This window comes from Oncorhynchus tshawytscha, linkage group LG19 (genome assembly GCF_018296145.1).
Source record: "Oncorhynchus tshawytscha isolate Ot180627B linkage group LG19, Otsh_v2.0, whole genome shotgun sequence".
Classification (NCBI taxonomy): domain Eukaryota; kingdom Metazoa; phylum Chordata; class Actinopteri; order Salmoniformes; family Salmonidae; genus Oncorhynchus; species Oncorhynchus tshawytscha.
Genome location: NC_056447.1, coordinates 23452574 through 23467110, shown reverse-complemented (window position 1 = coordinate 23467110; position 14537 = coordinate 23452574). Strand labels below are relative to the sequence as shown.

General features: G+C 40.3%; 1 protein-coding gene across 2 annotated transcripts in view; it reads left to right on the top strand.

The window, feature by feature from the left end:
* Positions 1–14537, top strand: part of cdh13 (cadherin 13, H-cadherin (heart)) — a 527392-nt gene that overhangs the window by 425084 nt on the left and 87771 nt on the right. For both annotated transcript variants that reach the window (XM_042301487.1, XM_042301486.1), the window contains 2 exons: positions 1189–1371; positions 6796–7049. In XM_042301487.1, the coding sequence (XP_042157421.1) occupies positions 1189–1371; positions 6796–7049 (437 nt within the window). The remainder of the gene's footprint in view (positions 1–1188; positions 1372–6795; positions 7050–14537) is intronic.

Genomic DNA, 14537 nt, shown 5'->3' with positions numbered 1-14537 from the left:
GGGACACAGTGTCAGTGCCCCCTGACCACATATACTCTGAGTCAAAAAAGTGATTGCAAAAAAGGTCAATGCAGGTACTCCAGCTAGCTATTTGGTTAACGATTTAACATCTAGCAGTCTTATGGCTTGTGGGTAGAAGCTGTTCAGGGTCCTGTTTGTTCCAGATTTGGTACAACGGTACAGCTTGCTGTGCGGTAGCAGAGAGAACAGTCTATGACTTGGGTGGCTGGAGTATTTGAACATTTTTAGGGCCTTCCTCTGACACCGCCTGGTGTAGAGGTCCTGGATAGCATGGAGCTCGGCCCCATGATGTACTGGGCCGTATGCACTACCCTCTGTAATGCCTTGCGGTCAGATGCCAAGCAGTTGCCATATCAAGCAGTGATGCAGCCAGTCAAGATGCTCTCAATGGTGCATCTGTATAACTTTTTGAGAATCTGAGGGCCCATGCCAAGTCTTTTCAGCCTCCTGAGGGTGAAGAGGCGTTGTCTTGCCCTCTTCACGACTGTGTTGGTGTGTGTGGACCATGATAGAGCCTTCGTGATGTGGACACTTGAAGCTCTTAAACCGCTCCAGAGAGAGGAGGGAGAGGAGTTTGACACTGGATTCAACTCAATAGCACTTGAGAGATGTAAATGATGTAAGTGAGATAAAACATTATGCTTTTAATAGCCTCTAGATGTGAGTCACATTCGAGAGAAGCGGGATTCAGACTGGGCAACCTATCTTGAGAAACACCATCCTCTATTCCACACTTGTCAGTCCCAAGTCCACTGAGGTGATGATGATGCTAATGATAAAATCCCTTGTTTTTTTAAACCTAAAATCAAGGTTAAACCACTGTCCAACTGAAAGGGTGAACATGTTACTACAGTAAGTAACAATTTGTTGAACGATTTGAATGAACATTCCAAAATGTTACGGTGAACCCACAAGCAGCTAACACAAAATAAATGGAATGTCTTAGTTAACTTTAGCTTACTTTTGCAAACGATTTCCCTTGTCTGCTATCTGTATGTGTGTTGACCAGTAATGTCTGTGTGTCTTGTTCCAGGCCATTGAATAGAAACCACTTGTTTATAATAAATGTGTGATAACCAGTAATGTCTCTATGTGTCCAGTTCAATACCTCTATAATGACACAAGTGTTGACCAGTCTCATCCCTCTGTCTCTGTCTGTCCCTCCAGTTCCAGGCCAATGTGGACGAGGGCTCCACAGGTGTGGCGGTCAACCTGACGGTGGATGACAGAGATGACCCGGCGACGGGGGCGTGGCGAGCCATTTACTCCATCATCAACGGTGACCCTACTCAGAACTTCGAAATCCAAACCAACCCCGACAACAACGAGGGCATGCTCTCTGTTGTCAAGGTAACCACAGGGCCCTAAAGTTCTCTCAATTGACCCTTTGCTAAGCCCTGCCCCAGATTTTTGGGCAACCAATTCCAGCGCTCCTGTGGATAGCAACTGTCGTCGAGTCCAACACCTCAGATAAGCTTATGTTTAAAACCCATGGATCCGATGAGGGAAATGGAAAAACTGAGAGTTTTCATTAAAAAAATACATGATTTAAATGGCTAAATAATTGAACAGTGCAACAGGGGCACTCACAACTATGTAGGATGTTTACTCCTAAAGTCATTTACTAAGCTAGCAGACTGAATTTCAATATCTACCATTCATGAAAGCAATCTTTTCCAGTTTTCATGGTGTATTTCTGAGTCTTTCCCATTGCCCTTCTCAACTTAGATTGATCACCAATATAGCCAATGAAAGCCAAGGATCTGGAGATGAAAATGAAAATGATTAGTGTATCATGTTGATTTTGATTGGTCCAAAGTGCAGAAACACCTCCACATGTTGCCATCTCCCAATGCCTGAAAATGGGAGAGCTACAACCAAGAGCGGCGCAGTCTAAACTAGCAATGGTCATAACAAACTAGCGTTCTTATTTCATCAACACTGTTAAGTACAAGCATTATATTATAGTTATAATATAGGTTGTAATATTGAATGAATAATTGTATGTGATTTTACAATGGCATAGGGCAAAGAAAACTACATTTTGACATTCATTTATTAGCAAAAATTGACCAATTTCCCCTCTACATTCTAGAGCATTGAGTGAACACCCTAAATACTATGACACCTGAAATACAGAGCCCGTTGAAGTCTTTTTTGATTCCCGAAATTATACTATTGTTGCATTGCTTGATTACTAGCTGATTAGCTAGCTCTCTTTGAAAACATGGCTAGTTAGCTATGATTAGTTTTCTCTGAATGTATATTGCCTTCAGAAAGTATTCATATTCAGCCCTTGACTTATTCCACATTTTATTGTGTTGCAGCCTGAATTCAAAATGGATTACACACATATTTTTCTCTCACCCATCTACAAACAGTAACCATAATGACAAAGTAAAAACGTGTTTTTAGAAATTTTAGATTTTTTATTTTAAAATGAAATGAAGAAATATCTCATTTACATAAGTATTCACACCGTGTTAGATTCACATTTGGCAGTGATTACCGCTGTTGATTCTTTCTGGGTAAGTCTCTGCAACATTTGCCCATTATTCTTTTCAAAATTCTTCAAGCTCTGTCAAATTGGTTGTTGATCATTGCTAGACAACAATTATCAGGTCTTGCCATAGATTTTCAATTACATTTAAGTCAAAACCGTAACTCAGCCATTCAGGAACATTCACTGTCTTCTTGATAAGCAACTCCAATGTACATTTGGCTTTGTGTTTTAGTTTTTAAGCAGACTGAACCAGGTTTTCCTCTGGGATTTTGCCTGTGCTTAGCTCCATTTTATCCTGAAAAATCCACAGTCCTTAAAGATTACAATCATACCCATGAAATGATGCAGCCACCGCTATGCTTGAAAATATAGAGAGTGGTACTCAGTAATGTTGTGTTGGATTTGCACCAAAGATAACACTTTCTATTCAGGACAAAAAGTTAATCACTTTGCCACATTTTTGCAGTATTACTTTATTTCCTTGTTGCAAACAGGATGCATGTTTTGGAATATTTTTATTCTGTACAGGTGTCCTTCTTTTCACTCTGTTAATTATACCGAACCAAAATATAAACACAACATGTAACAATTTCAACGATTTTACAGAGTTACAGTTCATATAAGGAAATCAGTCAATTGAAATACATTTATTCGGCCATTATCTATGGATTTCACATGACTGTGAATACAGATATACATATACAAAAAAGGTAGGGGTATAGATCAGAAACCCAGTCAGTATCTGGTGTTACCACCATTTTCATTATGTAGCGTGACACATTTCCTTTGCATAGAGTTGATTGGGCTGTTGATTGTGGCCTGTGGAATGTTGTCCCACTCTTCTTCAAATGTTATGCAAAGTTGCTGGATATTGACAGGAACTGGAACACGCTGTCATATACATCAATCCAGAGCATCCCAAACATGTTCAATGGGTGACATGTCTGGTGAGTATGTAGGCCATGGAAGAACTGGGGCATTTTCAGCTTCCAGGAATTGTGTGCAACGACATGGGGTCATGCATTATCATGCTGAATCATGAGGTGATGGCGGTGGATGAATGGTACGACAATGGGCCTCAGGATCTTGTCATGCTATCTCTGTGCATTCAAATGCCCACTAAAAGGGATGTAAATAAATGTATGCACAACATTTGTGAGAAATAGACATTTTCTGAGTATGTAACATTGGGACCAACACTTTAAATGTTGCATTTATATTTTTGTTCAGAGTAGGTTTGTTTGTGGAGTAATTGCATTGTTGTTGTTCCATCCTCAGTTTTGTTCTATCACAGCCATTAAACTCTGTAATTGTTTTAAAGTTACTACTGGAATCATGGTGAAATCCCTGAGCGGTTTCCTTCCTCTCTGGCAACTGAGTTGGGAGGGACACCAGTATCTTTGTTGTAGCTGGGTGTATTGATAAACCACCCAAAGTGTAATTAATATCTTCACCAGGGATGTTCAGTGTCTGCTTTTTAGAAATAATTTACCTATCTAATAATAGGTGCCCTTCTTTGTGAGGCATTATAAAACCTCCCTGGTCTTTGTGGTTGAATCTGTGTTTGACATTCACCGCTCTATTGAGGGACCTTACAGATCATTGTATGTGTGGGGTACAGAGGTCAGGTAGTCATTCAAAAATCATGTTAAACACTATTACTGCACACAGAGTGAGTCCATGCAACTTATGTAACTTGTTAAGCAACATTTTTACTCCTAAATTTATTTAGGCTTGTCATAAAAAAGCGGTTGAATACTTATTGACTCAAGACATTTTAGCTTTTCATTCATTTTGTATTAATTTGTGGAACATAAAAAAAAACATAATTCCACTTTGACATTATGGGGTATTGTGTGTATGCCAGTGACAATTTAATCCATTTTAAATTCAGTCTGCAACACAACAAAATGTGGAAAAGGTCAAGGGGTGTGAATAATTTCTGTAGGCACCCTCTATTGGCGAGCTACTGTAAATTGGCTATATTAGGAATATAATTCTCTCATCTACTGGCGACATCAGCAAACAGTTTGAGAGCACTGTTAGCTCCAAAAATGGTTAATAGCTTTGAATTCATGCCCAGTGCATTCAGAGCCTCCTATGTGTAGAAAAACACTGCTTTCACAAGCCCCATGGCGGCATAAAGAGGGTATTGATCTACAGGTAAGTCTCTAGCATAAACACACGGGGAGCTATTCAAAATTCAAAATGACGTCACGTATGACATGCGGTGCATTCAATCGACTCTTTAAGAACAAACACACTTTGACAGCATTGTGATTGTATAAAAAAACAATACGCTCGCCTTGGGGGAAAATATTCCATGGTTACCTTGGTTACCCTATTGGCTCACCAGAAAAAAACTTGACCTTTTTAAGTAAAGTACAACATGTCTAAAAATGGATGGGGTCAATTGAAAATAATGGACCTACATTTACAGTCTCTTCACTCTGTCCAGCTTGGTAACAGTCATCGCGACAAAAGCTAGACAGTCAGGGATCATCAGAAATTCCAAAAGCAATGAATTGTTGCAGATTTTGATGGCAAGGAAATATATTAGTATTTAAGTGCGGTCTGTGAACACCGATTGTGGCCCCTGGGGGAATATGACACACCCCTGCTATAGTGGTTTGAAAGGGGAATTGGGCTTCCCTGAAAAATGTTGACCGAGGTTGCAATAGTATAGGGGGCGGGGCTTAGCAACGGGTCAAATATCTCTCTCAATTATCTCTCAAATGACTCTCCTATCTCTCTCAATCCTCTTAATGATGAATGAGCTAAAACAGGTATTGTTTGTGGTATCATTACACAACGGGTGGGTCTAATCTTGAATGCTGATTGGTTAAAAAACTGCATTCCAGCTGGTGTCCCTTCCACAAGTTACCACCAGCTAAATCTATGACGTTAAAATGCCTATTTACTCTGTTCCATCTGACTGCACAATCCACTGTCTCATCAGCCCAGCCAGGCAATGTATAAACTTGATCTCCACTATAAAAAGCATCTAGACATTATCTCCCATTTCTTTTAGACTAACATTTAGTTTAACAGAGATTTGTATAAACCTTAATGTCTGTCTCTCCGACATTGGCAACATTGTTTCAATATTCAAATTAGATATCTGTCCCATAGTAATGAACGTGTTGGGAGTCAGGACGAGACAGAAAGGCAGGCAGCATTTCTCAGCCGGTCGAAATCATGAATCAGCTGGCATCATTTTTATGGATATATACAAAGAAATTCAATTGAAAAAAAGGTCAAATGAAACGCAGCTAATTGGCAGCTTTCCAGCTTCAGTTTGAAGTGATTGTGTTCCTGTAACTGAGTTGTTGGCGAACTCCTCTGAACAACAGTGTCCTGACGAGTGAGCACATTCTTCCATGCCAGGCAAAATAGCACCTCATTAGCTCATTGTTATGGATGAATCTAAATAAATGTCACTAGAAAAAAGCTTAAACAAATGCAAATGCAGCTACTTTTCTGTTATTCTGTACTTTTTGACGTGACTGTAAGTTAGCCGTAGTTGACTAGCTAGCAAGCAAGGGATAAGAACGTTGCCAGCCAGTTTGGCAATGGAACATTTAGAATGAACGACTGGGTTGTTTCCATAGATACAGAACAAAAAGACTGAACGACTGGGTCACTTCTCTAGCAACCCTAGATTTGTGTCGGGACTATATCTTGTGGAAGGATGAAAATGTGCTTTTAATGAAAATATGTCAATCATTATTTGAATATGTTGGTAACCCATTGTATAAAAGTTATAATGCCCTCAAAGTCGGTGTTTGGAGGATATATTGGCACGGTCTTGGGCCTAACAACACCCGTGCCAATATATCCTCCAAACACAGGCTTCTCGGGCATTATCACTTAATTATAACAGGCAGGGTGGATGGTGATATTTCTGCACAATCTGGCCTATTCACTGGAGATATGAACATACAGGTTGCACACTAAAGATCCTGTAACACTCATAGCTTTTATTACTCTCATTATTCCAATAAATCCATACAATTTAGCAAAATATATAGGATACAGGACTACAGAATAGCTGTAACCTTACTAACATTTTATATTTTTTCTCTAGCACACTGCAGTTTGGCTCTTTACTCAGTTTGCTGCTGTCCTCCATTTTCCCACTTTTTCTTAAAAATGTTCTCTCCCCTTCACCTCTTTGTTGCTGTCCTACCGGTCTTATCATCCATTGTCTCCCTTCTGTTCCTTACATGTTTTCTCTTCTCACCTCCTTCACTTCTTTCCTCTCCCCCCAGCCTCTGGACTATGAGAGTGTAGTGTTCCACACGCTGCTGATCAAGGTGGAGAACGAGGACCCCCTGGTGCCAGATGTGGGCTACGGCTCCAGCTCTACGGCCACCGTACACATCACCGTCCTGGACGTCAACGAGGGGCCCGTCTTCTTTCCTGACCCCCTCCAGGTCACTAAGATGGAGAACATCCCCCTGGGCAGTTTTGTGGCCTTGCTCAATGCCACTGACCCAGACGTTCTCCAATCACAGAGCATCAGGTGAGTGATGAGGTCATCAACCTCCGGCCAGGAGTCCTGGCTTTGGTTGTAACCTGAATGTCATCTCATGGATATTGAGGTCCACACTGACTGTCAGCTTGAAAACAATGAGCTGTGTGCAGGTCTGTTTATGTGCAGTAAATCTCACAAGGCTTTGATTCCACAGATGTTCCTCACAGATATTGATTGAAAGTTGTCAAGGGGGACAATCAGGGTTCAACTTAGTTTGACAAACAACAATGATGTACAATGAATTTGTTCTTACCCTTTTAATCTTTATCCTCACTCACCTTCAGAGTTTGTCTATGGTGTTGAAAGAAAGAGATTCTTCACAGTGAGCTCCTCTATGTTAGTGTGACAAGATGATTTAACAAAGACAACACATCGGAAGCCATGACAGCACACCTCTTAGTTTCCAGACATCTCTCCGTCTGTTCCGGCTCACACCTCTCTCCATCCCTCTATCCCTCAGTTGTCCCTCCCTGTCTGTCACCAGACACACTATTAATGGACATCTTATACATGTCAGCAAACCGCCTTCGCATAAAACTGCCTGTCTGGCTGTCAACTTTTTGTAAACACTCAAATTATTCCTCTGTCACCGGGGTGGCCTATTACTATAGAGGTGTGTTCAGGTCAACTGTTTTCACCCCAGTCAAATCATACCTGGCCCACTTTAGAGCCTCATTAACTTTAACGATGTGTAACACTCTAATCATTCCCACACTGTCTGTCTAGGAGGTCCATTACTTTTTGCTGTGTGTAACAGTCAAATCGTTCCCTGGCAGCCCTGGAGAGCCATTAGGTGAACTTCTCTTGCTTTACAAGAGGGGAAAGTCATGATTGCTTTATGGGCTTTTAGCACAGATTTATGCTCAATTTGGGATGCTCCAGTTAGCGAATGGTTGGTGTTACATAATATTTAAAAGAGTTTTATGTAAATATATCAGGCCATAAATGACCCCTGAAATAAAACGCAGCAGATGATGACATTACAGCTACTATATGATTATTGTTTCTTGTAGTTTATGAGCAGTAAAACCTCCTCACTGTATTACAGCCAAATGCAATAGGTTGGCTTTACTGTATGTTGCCTGAGTAGGATTTTGCTAAACTCTGGGTTTGAATTATTCTCACTGTCCTGGTTTTGGTATTACCCTGTGTGTAACGAGTGCGCTGAGAGTCGGGAAGCAAGTTCAGGGAGTGAGTGTTTTAATAAATAAACGAAACATAATACAAACCAAGAACCTCGAACAGCACAGACATGAAACAGAAACAATGACGCCTGGGGAAGTAACCAAAGGGAATGACATATATAGGGAAGGTAATCAAGGAGGTGATGGAGTCCAGGTGAGTCTGACTATGCGCAGGTGCACGTAACGATGGTTACAGGTGTGCGCCATAATGAGCAGCCTGGTGACCTAGAGGCTGGAGAGGGAGCACACGTCACACTCTGGATATGGGCCTAAATATGCATGTTTGGTGAAAAAGACCAACAAGCAGCAATGGTTCTTTCCATCCCCTCATTTCTTCTGAAGAGTTCTGATGTTGTTGGACCCTCTTTTCCTCCATTAATTCCTTTCCTTTTAGTCAATATTTATTTATCCTCGATTTCCTTCTTCAGATGAGGCACTCATGCCCTTTTCTTTCATTATCATTCAAAAACAGCCGATCCTCTTCCACATTTCACCTCTCCATCCTACCCTCTCCTCATTTGCGCTCTCTGTTCTATATCGCTGGTACTTGATCTTTCTCTATTCTATGCCATCCTTCCAACAGATGAAAGTTATTAAATATTCTTTCATTCACTATAGGATTACATGTGTCCTCCACTTCTTTGCTCTCATCCCTGAGTTAAATCCGGTCTTTTTCTCCCTGTTCCATGCACATATATAAAGGTTCAGGGGATTTGATGTGTACTGCGTGGTGAGTGTGTTCTGGATGTTAGTGCAGACTTTGGGAGTGTCCTGTGATCCTGTTATACAGGCCATTTTGATTTATTCATGCCCATAGAAGAGTCTGTATTCCAGCAACTACACTCTTAGAAATAAATGTGCTGAGTAGAACCATACAGGTTTCTTTGGTTCGACTCCATAGGGGAACCCTTTTTGGTGCTGGGTAGAACCCTTTTCAGAGGGTTCTATCTAGAACCCTCTATGTAGGGTTCTTCAAAGAACCCCCTTTATATGGTTTTACCTAGAACCCTCAAAGGGTTCTGTCTAGAACCGTCTATAAAGGGTTTTACCGAGAACCCTTTTATCTTTGGATGGTTCTTACTAAACTCAGAAAAAAAATAAACGTCCTCTCACTGTCAACTGTGTTTATTTTCACTGAGAACTCAACGAGCTGGTTTGAGCCACAGCATTTTATAACAAAGTCCATCCTCCTTCAGTCTACATGACACACAACAGATGGTTCTCCATCTACATTGCTTGCTGTTTAGGGTTTTAGGCTGGGTTTCTGTATAGCACTTTGTGACATCAGTTGATGGGCTTTATCAATACATTTTATTAATTGCTTGATTGGAATGGGTCACAAGGTTAAGATTTGTATGAAGATACTTAGAATTCACAGCAGACAGTATCTGCTGTACAAACAGTTAGCAGTGTGTAGAGACCAGTGTCTGGCCCCTCAACTCCATACTGGAGCCATCTCCCCCAATAACTCATGCTCTGGAATGCGGTATCCCCAAAGACATCGTAAATCTCCTGTCAGTGTTATCTCACAGAGGCCCACTTTCAGTTCACACAGACACAATAGAGATATAAGAACCCTCTATTCTGTTGCATAAAATCATTTGATGCAATAAAAGTATTATAACATAATCTTGTAATTTCCAACATACCCACCAGCCTTATTAAAATGTAGTTCTTTATGACAGTACATTACATACTGTATATCATAAGGTATTTTTTTGAGGGCCTAGTTATACCCTAACATAGTGATGTTAGGAATCTCCTGGTTTTCAAAGTGATGTATAATTCCAATTGGATCCAGCCAGAGTTAGGATATCCAACAAGTGGAATTGTTAATCATCCGCCACCTACATTCAGAATGACTGCCAGGGTAGGGAAGATTGAATACTGAGAATACCTCAATCTAAACTGGAACAACCATCTCTATAAGGGGTGCAATACATCCAATTACTAACATATTGGATTAGTTTAGAAAACTGTATGTTATTTATCTTTGTGTGGCATAACATTTGTCAACCAATCAATGTACATGCAAAAACACATATACAGTTTTACAGTAAAACGAGCATGCTGGGAAATATTAGATATGGTTCTATGTAGAACCCTTCTTGCCTTCCAAATAATTCTTCTTTGAATTCTTCCCTTTCTTCCAAAAACTGTTCTTAGGATGTTAAAGGTCCTAGCTAGAACCATTGGATTTACAAATAACTCTTGTCTTCCAAAAAGTGTTGTTCTGATCAAAACGATTCTTGGTAGAACCCTATCCCTCTGCAAATAACCCGCTTGGAACTCTTTTTTCTAAGAGTGCACTTACCTATGGCATAGTCAACTTACAAGTGGCCTGCTTCTTACTACCTCGCTCTCTTCCTCTCTCTTGTGTCTGTTTCTCTCTGTATTCATCCCCCTCGATCTCTCTTTCTGGCTCTTTTATGTCTTTTGATCACCTTTTGCCAGTGAAACGGATTTTGAAGTGCCATAGCCTTAACCTAAGGCCAGAGGAGAATGAGGACAGGAGAAGACGTTGGGAGCTGGAGATGGAGAAAGAGTATATAGAGAGCAGTGATGGAAAAAATGGGGAGAAGGCAGCACATACATGTTCCCAGTTCCTACTAGTTGTTCTCCCCACTATTCTAAGCAGGAATGACTGAAAGTTGACTAATTTGAAAAATAATCAAAGAAGGCTGATGAACTACTAATACGTCTATTCAGATAGTATGTGCAAAGACTAAAGATCAGCCTTCAAAACAATTTTTCCTTTTCATTAGTCCTACCTTGAAACCAATGTTAAGTGTGGATGCATCACATTCCCTGATTATTTTCAAAGACTGAGTCTGCTGGAGGATGTTCCATACGAGCTAGAACAATAACGCGTCGTGCAGAAGGAACAAGGTTCCCATTGATCTCGGTGCCTCACTCTTGTTCTTCCCTTGATGATTTGGAGGAAGTCTAATTCTGAAGATGTAATTAACAGCTATGACAAAACATGTTCACAAGACTAGCTAACGCTGAGTAGATTCAACCTGAGCCCAATGGATCTATAAATAGTGCTTTTTGATGTGGCTAACAGCATTCATTAGAGTCATATTGTGTCCGATACTGTGAGTAATCTTACTCCTTAGGAGAGGTAAGTGCTGTAGAAGCTATATGGATTGTGTAATGAACACTCATGGGAAATGAGGAAAAATGTATCAGACAATTTTGTCGGCCATGATCCATAAAAGTACAGAACTATAATACTACACTTATTGTTTATGTCAGTGTTCATCTGCTCTACCTCTAACTTTTATTAATCCGATTGTATATGGCCACTGTCTGACGAAATTAAACAACATTTTTGCAAATTGTAATTTTTACATTTATTAAAAGCAATAACTCCCCTTAATGTTGTCTGAACATTTCATGACTCTAGGACCAAGAAAATGTATTGAAAATAGCTTCTGAAGTTTCATAATTGTATGTTTGTTAATGGGAAAATATGGTCATTTTTTCAACTTCCTGAAAGGATTAGGTTTTCATCAGACAGCAATGATATATTTGATTGAATTTGCGAATCTAAAGAACAGTGTCATACTGTATTTTATAGGGGTGAATATGCAATACAAGTCTAACTGAATCGACAGGTTGGCAAATATTATGGTAACATAATAAATAGTGCTTTGGACTTTTTCAAATGTTTTTGCTGATCTGATGCTCTTCTCTCTCTAGTCCCCCAGGCTGTTTGTAAGGTAGAGTTGGCCCTGACTAACGGGAGCCTTGCTTTAAAGGGTTCCTTAGGAACATCACAAATATAGATACACCATTGGAATTCTGGGATACATAGCCTAGTGAAGTGAGAGGGAATGCCCTTGCATTCTTGGCAAACTTTTCCACAGATCTTTTTAGTTTGGTGTATTGTTTGATGTGTGTGTGTGCTGTTTTTCGTGTGGTTGTTTTCTAGTGATTTTGAGGAAAAAATATCCTGGAAGAAGGTACAATTTGTTGACTTGAGTATTGACATACAGTACGACCTGCACCTTCGCTTGCAACTTGTCTGCACTTTACTGAATATCATCAGTATGTACTTTAAATACTTACTTTGAATCAATAATACGTATTACAAGATACAGAATGATAACCGTATTTGCACCTAATATGACCCACATAAAGTCCTAGCTTAGTTCTCCCTAAAGTTCAATTTATTCGATGAAATTAATTTATAAGAATCAACTTAATCACATTCACCACAGCCTCCTGCCAGCCAGACTGAAATGAAGTCCAAGCAGCCCAGACAACCCCCAGTGGAATCATGCAAAGAACCAACTCCTTTGCCTTATAGACAGACCCGGTCCTATCTCTTAACCCATATCATTTTAACCTCTCTCCGCACAGAACATTCATGAAACTACAAGTGTCTCACATGTTTCGAAAGCCTAGAATCTTGCTAATCCAAATGCATTGTCAGATTTAAAAAAGGATTTACTGCGAAAGAATACGATGCGATTATCTGAGGATAGAACCCCATAAAAAACAACTATTTCAACCAGCACAGGTGTAACAAAATCACAAACTGCAATAAAATAAATAGTTTACCTTTGACGATCTTCCTCTGTTTGCAATCCCAATGCTCATTGTTACACGATGAATGGTCTTTTGTTTGTAAAATCCATTTTTATAGCCTAACACGAAACATTTTGTGAACCGCTTGTGTCGTGAATTCCGTCTCATTCCATTTTCGACGACACATTTGATGTAAATACACACACAAAACGTGACTTTTCCAGTCATGTTTGGTTTCATTGCAATCAACTGGTTTGTTTGTAACACAATGTTTGTAACACAACCAAACACGATGGGTCATTTCGCGGGACGTATTGACTGAAAGAACCCGATTTGAAGACAACAAGTAATGACATCATTGTGCACCAATGATTTGCCCGCTGTTTCGTTGATTTACTGTATTTTAACCCAATGACCACTGATCGTGAAACTTTCTGAAACTTTGCACAAGTACTGTTACCCTCTTATGTTTTTCACTGAAATTATCCCCATCCTATCTAAATGTTTGTTTTATCTTGTTCTTTTTAAAGATGATGATACAACAATAAAAAAATCGTATGTTTTCTTTTCATTGTATTATCGAAACCAGATCTATTGTGTTATATTCTCCTACATTCAATTCACATTTACACAAACTTCAGAGTGTTTTCTTTCAAATGGTACCAAGAATATGCATATCCTTGGTTCTGTGCCTGAGCTACAGGCAGTTAGATTTGGGTATGTCTTCAGGTGGAAATTTTAAAAAGTAGGGGGGTAGCTCTAAGAGGTTTTAAAAGACATAGTTGGTTTGTTTTTTCATCCCTTGAAAGTACAAATGGGGTCTCAAACAGAACAACTTATCCATAATTTAAAATTCCCCCTCTCTTTTGCCATATCGAATTAAAAGTGCTGAGGCTTTAAAGGAGTGGAAGGCGAGTAAGACGCAGAGGCATGAAGAGACGTTAAGGAAAGAGGAGGAAGATGGAGAGCGGAGAGAGATGGATGTAGTTGGAGAGACCATGTGAAGGAGAGGTGTATGAGCAGCGTAAAGGCCCTTATCTGACAAGGTCAGACAGGGTGATAACATGTCTCTCTCACTCTCTCCTCAGCACTGCTAAGTCTGACTCCCCCTCCATGCAGTCAGCACATGAACGCAGGCACGCACGCACACACACACACACACATACATACACATACACACACGTCACACACTGATCTACTGGAATTAGTCAACAGGGCCAAATCTACAGCTGTACAAGTCTTTGCAATACGCTCTGTAATAAACGCTGAACTCAGATGTGTCTGTCGTGACACATCACATGAGGGCAGACGGATACTGTATAACTTTATGATATAGTTATCCTATTGGGACTCCGTCTGCTTTCTGTGGTGCTGCTTTTGTTCGCTTCAGAGACATGGGATTATGTGTTGGACTACGTAGAAAGACCCCCCTGTACATGTTGACCCAGTTGAGAGCTGTGAAACAGGAAGGCCAGCTGCAGGATGACAGACCTGGATACTGGACCTGCTACCAGGCATTCTGCTGATGTGCTGCAGCTCCAGTGGCTCTCACACCATCTGGACATTCTTAATGACACTGTTGTCACTCCACAGGAACGGCTGCCCACCTGGAGTGACATCTTTGGAACTCTCTTTCCTGGAACTATTCCAGGAATGTCCCGCACTGGTTTATCATAGCTGAAGAGTAGATAGTATTTACCCCATATTCTTCAGGCACCTGCAAATAGTACCAGTACACTGTAGCTCAGGACAATGC